At 43.3% G+C, this 8,542-nt stretch overlaps 1 protein-coding gene across 1 annotated transcript; it reads right to left on the reverse strand.

Moving 5' to 3' along the window:
- Window positions 1-896: 896 nt before the first annotated feature.
- LOC109760971 (uncharacterized) lies at window positions 897-3,064 on the reverse strand. The gene is made up of 9 exons (XM_040402700.1): window positions 2,924-3,064; window positions 2,574-2,844; window positions 2,391-2,493; window positions 2,195-2,310; window positions 2,052-2,130; window positions 1,818-1,956; window positions 1,127-1,306; window positions 995-1,057; window positions 897-917 (listed from the first exon to the last, which is right to left on the reverse strand). The coding sequence occupies exons 1-9, from the start codon at window positions 3,062-3,064 to the stop codon at window positions 897-899; spliced, it is 1,113 nt and encodes a 370-aa protein (XP_040258634.1).
- Between the last annotated feature and the right edge of the window lie 5,478 nt (window positions 3,065-8,542).

An 8,542-nucleotide genomic window follows, 5' to 3' on the forward strand; every position in this document is an offset into this window, starting at 1 on the left:
TTTATTTAACACTTGTTTAATGTTTTTATAAAGTTTTACTGATATTTTTTATTTTTTTAATATTTGTTGTTTTCCCTTTTTCTGTTTGTTTATTTAAAGGTATTTAACATAACAGGATGACATATGCCAGTCTTATTTTTTTATGAAACTACACCGTTTGGTGCATTTTAAATAACTATTATCATCCCCGAAAATATATATGTTTATTTTTTTAGGAAACTACACCGTTTGTTTGCTTATATCCAGTCGTGCTATTAAGTTTCTGATGAAGCAAGGTATGTTCCTCTCTATTGTGCTGGTGTTATATAGGTTTGCCAAAGTATAGTTTCTTCAAATTGTGAATTAAATCCTAATGTGCGAAAGTTTGTTCTTGTAGTATGTTCCTGTCTATTGTGTTGGCCTCGTAAAGATTTGCCTAAAATAGCATGTGCATAAAGGAAACTACATGAAGAAAGTTATCAATCTGTTTTAAACTAAGAACATTGGTAACGTCCACACCCTTAATCTAATAAGTACCCTTCTTATCATGGTTGATGTCAGTCAAATACTATTACTTATCTTGGTCGATACAAATAGACAGTCGCCCTATTTATTTCATAAGCTACTGATCCACTAATTATCTGGATAACATCCTTTTTCTCCTGGCCTTTGATTTCGGTACTTCATCTTCATCTTCCAGCACTGTATTTTTGACTTTTGCTTTAACATGTTTCTTGTTCCCGCAAACACCTTTTTCCTTTTTTTTCAGGCATATTGGTCTCAGTGCATTCATCCTCTGACTCATCACGTGATGACGATGGTATTTTGTCTTGACGCTTATCTTTATTTAATGTAGTCCCATTGCTGTCATGTGGCTCCTCTTTCACAGGCACCAGTTCACATGAAAGTTTGCCAGATTAAACATTATTATTCTGTGACTGCAAACATAAACATTTTGAAAATTAGATACATCTCTAAAATATGAAGTGTGTATATTGTTAAAAAAATCAATCACCTTTCTATCTGGCATGTTTTGCTTCTTCATTAACACAGTGTCCACCTCATCATCCATCAATTCCTGTGAAACATATATAAGATGAATTAGTTAAGGAATTTTGAAAATGGTAAAAAGTTAATGCAGCTTTACCTCCTCAGCTTTATTGTCCAAATAGAGCATCTCAAGCCTATCATCAGGCACAAATGTTCTTTTTACGGCATAGTTTTGTGTGCCAAATGTGAGATTATTATCATTGAGCTTGAATCTAAATATGAGTCTTTTGCCACATAATTGTTGAATAATCTTTGGCGCTTCTTCCGATTTCCCATCCTGTGTGTCCAGCAACTTAGATGCAGATGTATTAAGCAATCTTGCAGCCTCCTCATCAAATAAAGTGCAACTTGTAGTAGATGTATGGTCACTAATTTGGAGTCGAACACGGTACCTAACATACGATTCCTGTTAGTGGAGAGTAAATATAATATAACATTCTTTTTCATATTTTAGTAATATAATATGCTTACCGTGGTGTGACCTTTTCTGGATATATACCACAACTCTTGCAATAATAATTGTCGGTGTCCTTGGTAGCCAATTTGTGGCACTTATCACATGACATGTACCACCATTGAATATCTTCTTGCAAACGATCCACTGTAGCTATGACGGTGAACACAAAATCCTAAAAAAACAATAGCATTTGGGTGGGGTGTGGGATTAAGAGGCATATATAAGCACAATATGGTTTCATTGTAACTAATATTAAATGAATTGTCCATGCAGGTCTTATCGCGTATCACGGAGATTGATGATATCATTTATTGGAATTTTGATGCATTACCTGATCTGACTGGTTTCCGTGCCTCATTGTAGTAAGTTCTTCTAATGTTCTCCTCCTATAAAACATATGTTCTTCTAGTGTTCCTTGATTACTTCTATCTATACTGCCCATCTTTGGTAAGGTTTCTTCGGCTGAGTTCCTGCACATGTATGAAGTAAGTAAGAATATACAACCTTTAATCAACCTGACTCAGTAATTATGAGTGAAAAAATATAAATTGGTGGTGTTTCATACCTATCAAGAAGTTCTTGTGTTTCTGGTATATCCAGATCTATATATATCCTTGTGGCACTCGTTGACTTTAGGCACAAACCTATTTAATCATTCAGTTATAATTTGTAAATGATAAGAATAGCATGTAAGATTTATGCACTTACCACTGAATCTCTGCACCATCATTGATGTGATAATAAGGACAGTTTGGCTGCCGATTACATCCTCGGTCAAAAAATAAGCAAACTTTCCCAGCAACGTGATTTTGATTTTATCACCCCTAAAGAATATAATCTAAGAAGTTAGTGCTAACCACATGGGGGAGGTTTAGTTAAATTTGAGACATGCATATGCACTTACTCTGGCATTAGGATTTCAATCTCACGGATATATGAAGGTTGTGGGTTCCTTTTTGTTATTCTTGTCTCCACTGGCTTCATTTGAGTTAGTAGTCCAATGACATCTGCATATTTGGATATTATTGTGATATAAAAATTAGAAATGTCCATTATTTGGAGGTCGTAATTACATCCATAAACATACCTGAGCATTGTGTATCTTTTTCCGCCCTTTCTTCTAGTGTGTCCATGGTAGCAAACTCGAAGCAATATTCCGGGAAAACTTCCGAAGATCCTTTTATTTCCTTTACCTTTGTATTGTATGTAAAAAATATTTTAATTTCATTGCTCACTGGCCTATATTTTGTGGATTCCACGACCTTAAAATTGCTGAATGCATAAATAGACTTTTCATTGATCTTTGATCTAAAAGTGTCTATAAGATTCTTCCAGATAGTAGCATGGATTGTTTCACCCTGTTAAAAGAATCAAATAGGGTTAGTAAGTTGCTTCATCTGACAGAAAAAATCTAATTTAATATATTAGAAAACAAACCTGCTCATCCATCAGTATCATATCTAGGCTAATAAGCTCATCGGTCGTAGGATTCACTGAATCCCACATTCTTATTACTTTCACTTGAATATTCCAATTCTGTCCCCTTGTAGTTAAGTCGCTCAACTTCTTGTATGCCATATTCTTATATCTTCATAACTGACAGGGAACAATTTATCAATTGATATACAGTATTTATGAAGATTCTATCCATAAAAAGTAAGCTTGTTAAATAACAATTACCAAATCTGATGATTCAGGCCAGAAGTACTTTGGCGTCAATTCTTTCGACTTAGATTGGAGCAGGCGTCGCTTCATGGGGTGTCGAGCGTGCTTTTGCGTGACTATGTCGGGCGTCGAGTGAAGCGGCTGGAGGTGGCTTTTTCGTCTGGACGTTGAGTTGCGTGTGATGTGTTCAAGACGTCGTGGTCGTTGGCTTCTAATTGTTTGGTGGGTACTTGTGCGTCCGTGTGTACTTATTTATATAGTTTTAGGTGTCTTGGGTTGTGGTGGCCGAGACCTGCTGCAAATCAGATGCCAACACCGTGTGCAAATCAGACTTGTGCACCGTGTGCAAATCAGACTTGTTTTATTTGCGTGTATTTGTTCCTGATCAGGAACTTTCCTCACGTGAGGTGGTTGTCCTTGTCTGTTAATAATAGGCTCCTTATTTGTTTAGGTTAGACTAATATTTTTTTCACTTATCATTGATCCATCGATGGGAAGTTCTTTTTCTACTATATTATTTCTTTGGAACCTATGTGCAATACTTCAACGTGGCATGTTCTGCTATATGTACATGTATTATATTCTTACGTAACACTTTCACATTTTAATCTCGGCCGTCAATACATAAAATTAATGATCAAGATAATTTAATCTATGTGAACGCCCGTGGTGGCTTGTTTGCCTATCGTTTTAATTAAATAATAGATAATAGATATTTCAAAAATCAATGAAATTCTAGGTCTGCTTAACATTTGGTAACTTTGGTTTGATGGCCTTCGCCCTACCAGCTGTCCGCGGACGCGTCCGGGGACATTATAGGCGGAAATTTTGCGATCCGCATTGAAGATGCCTGATAACCCACTAGTATAGGGGATCGCAACAGTTGTCGAGGGTAGAGTATTCAACACAAATTTATTGATTTGACACAAGGGGAGCCAAAGAATATTTGCAAATATTAGCAGCTGAGTTGTCATTTCAACCACACCTGGAGATTAATTATCTGTAGCAAAGTGATCAGTAGCAAAGTAGTATGATAGTTTTGATAGTAGTAGCAACAACAATAGTAATAGTAACAGTGATAGCAATGATTTTGTAGCAAGTGTAACAGTAACAATAGCAGTAGTAACTTAGCAGAAACAATATAAAGGAAATTCGTAGGCATTGGATCGGTGAATTTGTTAGATGATATTCATCATATAACAGTCATAACCTAGTGCGATACGGCAGTAGCTCCAATTCATAAATATAATGTAGGCATGTATTTCATAAATAGTCATATGTGCTTATGAAAAGAACTTGCATGACATCTTTTGTCCTACCCTCCCGCGGCAGCAGGGTCCTATTGAAAACTAAGGGATATTAAGGCCTCCTTTTAATAGAGAACCGAAACAAAGTATTAACACATAGTGAATACATGAACTCCTTAAACTACGGTCATCACCGAAAAGTATCCCGACTACTGTCACTCTGGGGTTTACAGATCATAACACGTAATAGGTGAATATAACTTGCAAGATCGGATCTAGAACATAGATATAATGATGATAACATAAACGGTTCATATCTGAAATCATGGCACGCGGGCCCAAAGTGACAAGCATTAAGCATGACAAAGCCATACCAACATCAATCTCAGAACATAATGGATACTAGGGATCAATCCCTAACAAAACTAACTCGATTCCCTGATGAATCTCATCCAACTCCTCACCGACTAGCGAGCCTATGAAGGAATTATTCACTCCCGATGGGGAGCATCATGGAATTGGCGATGGAGAAGGGTTGGTGATGACGAAGATCGAAGATCCCCCTCTCCGGAGCCCGAAACGGACTCCAGATCTGGCTTCCCGATGAAGAACAGGATGTGGCGGCGGCTCCGTCTCATGAAATGCGATAATTCTTCCTCCCCGATTTTTTTCTCCGAAAACGTGATTTTATAGTATCAGGGTTGAAGTCTGCGGGGCCACCAGATGGGGACAACCCACCTGGGCGCCCCAGGAGGGGGACGCGCCCTGGTGGGTTGTGCCCACCCAGGTGCCCCCCTCCGGTGGTTCTTGGCTCCAGTAACTCTATTTTATTGTATAAAAATTCTCGCAAAGTTTCGTTCCAATCCGAGAACTGTTATTACTGCACAAAAACAACACCATGGTAGTTCTGCTGAAAACAGTGTCAGTCCCGGTTAGTTTCATTCAAATCATGCAAATTAGAGTCCAAAACAAGAGGAAAAACGTTAGGAAAAGTAGATATGACGGAGACCGTCATAATAACGGATGATATGGAGAGTCGCCTTGTGCCTCTGGACCGACATAATTTATGGAGCGCGCCATCCAGCCTACGAGGCTCCATATTTGGAGGCTGGGGCATTGATATAGAGTGGTGTACATCCGCAACTGCTCGACCGGAAGGAAAAGTTTCAGCTCGACCTCTTCTTCGTGCGTACAACCGAGTCAATGGTGATGTCATACGTACGGATGTCGTTCCTACCCTTGCCAATGCCGCAACCTCTTTTCCACTTGGAATAGCGCCAATAAAGGTCGTCGCTACATTTCGCAACTGGTTCCTTACGACATGCGGCAAATTTGCCCCCATTTCTCGCTGGAGCGCCCAGATTCATGTGTATATAAAAATCCGACCACCCGCATTGTCGTCCCCGGCACACTCAACCTCGTCGCCCCCTAAGTCGCCTGCCATCCATGCCCCTATCTTCGTCCTTACTCGTCGCTGCCACAATCGCCCCATCGACGTTGTCGGCTCGGACATACCCTCCCCTCGGACCTTTCTCCGGCTAGATCGAAGAGGAAAACACGGAGAGAAAGTTCTGGAATAGGGCGCGACACTACTCCTAGTGGGTTAAGGCCATGCACTGACCAGTTGCAATTCGAGTTAAAATCCTACTCCCTCTCTATATATAAGAGCGTTATTTGCTTACGGAGGGAGTACTTTACAAATTTTGATTGTGGAGATGTGGAAGGAAGACGAATTCTAGCCACTCACAAACGGGTCCGACATAAGAAAAATCTATGAAGCCGGCTTTTGTGCCGATTCTAGCCACACTTTGCCATGCCTCACTTTAGACAAGTTTAACAAGGTTAAGTGGATGCTTGGTTTTAGCCACACCTAAGGCAAGATTTTTTATATAAGAAGTGAACCCTGCTTGTTATAGACACAAAAAGTATGGCAATATTTACTTATACAAGCCAAAGTATGGCTAACAATTTAAACAACTCAAGTTAGGCAGGTGTGGCAAATATGGCAAAAATAATATGGCAATATAACGTAGTCCCAATCCAAACAGCCATATTTGTGCCTTCTCTCGCCAATCTCGATATCCATACGTAGGCTACCAATGTGCCGGCTCAGTTGCTCTTTCTACTGCCACACAAACCATCTCATCATTATTTTCCCCGCCGCAGCAGCGCATTGGAAACCGTTCACGGGCAAAGGCATGGCGCTAGCTTGCAGCGAAGCACGTACGTTTACGCACAGCTAGCTTCTCTGTCTCGCACTGTGGGTGCACTGTGTCCACTCCATTATGCACACGCAGGCCGCTGCAGGCGATGGGCGGATAGGGCGCGTCAGGCTACACGCCTAGAGCCCCTAGCTCTACCGTGCTGAAACGCTGGGCCAAGGCCTCGCTTGGGCACGTGCACGTTCGTCTCGCCCGGTCGACGCTCACGAAATCGGCGGACGCTCTGGATAGGAGCAGCTGCGAGCCTGCAACGTGATCTTTTGCTTGCTGACTGCTGAGCCGAGGCCACGGGCCAAGATCACAGTCCAGATTTTAGAGAGAGCGCGAGATAATCCCTCGCATCGAGGAAGAAAAATGTGCTGGGCGCGAGGGTGCCCCCCTACCCTTTATCTCTTCCTGCCGCTGGCGCCTGCGTGTATGTTTGTGCTGTGGCCGAGCGCGCCTGGCCGGACCCCGCATGTTGGCGTTGGCGCACTGTGCGAGCAGCCTGCCAGCCTTGCGCATGCATGGCAGGATCCGCGCGCGGGGGCTTTCCTTTCCTGTTTGACGCGCCGCACGTGTGGCCTTTCGTCTACCTCTACCCGAACACACGCCAAAAACGTCCACCACCGTACCTCGCTGGACCGACTGTACGTCGTCGCCGGTTTCACGTAGCCGGCGGCGATGAACACAGTGGACGCCAACACGGTGGATATGAGTGGAGTCGACCGGCCGTTCTGTCTTCTGTGGCAGGTGCGCGCGCGAGGTGAAACTCGAACGGTGCCATGCATGAGCTTTTTTTGCGGTGCGTCGCGTGCATGCACAGGTGCGCCACTGCAGATGCTCGTCGTTCGATATGGCCGGGCGAGGTCGGAAAGTTGCTGCGTGCTTTTCATGCATGGGCACACCTGGTGCTTCAATCATTTGTGCTCTATTATTACCGCGAGCTAGTAGGGGCTAGCTAAACGTGGAGAGGTGTCTAACGAAGAGAGTAAAACAAAATGTTCAAATTCTGGGCCAACCCATCGAATCCAATGGAGTCTCTCCTGTACTCCCTTCATTTTAAAATATAGTGCGCCCACGTTTTCCGAGGTCTAACTTTGATCATAAATTTAACCAACAAGACCGACTGCGGTGGAAGAAAAAAATTATATAATTGAAAACTTTTTTAATACGAATTCACTGGTATAATTTTTGCTCCCGCCGCAGTCGGTCTCGCTGGTTAAATTTATGATCAAAGTTGAAGCACGGAAATAAAAGAAGCACTATATTTTGGAACAGAAGGAGTACAATCCACGAGTACCCTACTAAAAACAGGTTTCGTCTGCCGGAGTATTGCCATTGGCGTCCTACACGCTGCAGCCAATGGGGTCATTTCAGATGCCTAATCATGCAGAGCTACAGATCAATGGAGGTATATTAGAGCAACTCCAACGCGGATCACCTATTTGGCAGCGAATGTTCGAACCTGATGGCCCGGCCACTTTTGATCATCCAACGCATGTCACCAAATCGTGCTAAGGTTTAGGCCAACTCCATCGCGACCCATCCTATTCGGGTGCGTCCGTTTGAGGCAAAAGGGACAAACCAGACGGCCTAGCGCGGGGGCGCAAACGGACACTTGTCCGTTTTCTGTCCGCTTTCGACCCATCCCTGGCCCAAGTTTGCGCCGCTTTTGGGGTGAAACGGACATCGCGCGGACGGGCGGGACGCGCGCGCTTGTCCTCCCCTGGCCCGCATGTCGCTGGCACAAAGCAACCGCCCCTCCCCCGCGCCCCATTTGGCACCATTTCCCCCCAAACCCTCCCACGTCCCGCCCGTCCCCCCACCCTCCCCCGTCCATGGCCGACGCCCAGCCGAATTCCGACGGCCTGGCCGTCGACCCGCCCGGAAAGGTGAAGAAGAATGCGGCCAAGGGCGCAAGGAAGCCGCGGTCGGAATGC

The sequence above is a fragment of the Aegilops tauschii genome, chromosome 3 (assembly GCF_002575655.3).
Source record: "Aegilops tauschii subsp. strangulata cultivar AL8/78 chromosome 3, Aet v6.0, whole genome shotgun sequence".
Classification (NCBI taxonomy): domain Eukaryota; kingdom Viridiplantae; phylum Streptophyta; class Magnoliopsida; order Poales; family Poaceae; genus Aegilops; species Aegilops tauschii.

Bases quoted from the DNA above. Each gene is read 5' to 3' on its own strand.
- LOC109760971 (XM_040402700.1), bottom strand. From the start codon at position 3,064: ATGGCATACAAGAAGTTGAGCGACTTAACTACAAGGGGACAGAATTGG. The intron at 2,311-2,390 runs GTAAGTGCATAT...TATATTCTTTAG, and splicing joins ATTGAAATCCTAATGCCAGA to GGGTGATAAAATCAAAATCA. The intron at 2,131-2,194 runs GTAAGTGCATAA...ATGATTAAATAG, and splicing joins GATGGTGCAGAGATTCAGTG to GTTTGTGCCTAAAGTCAACG.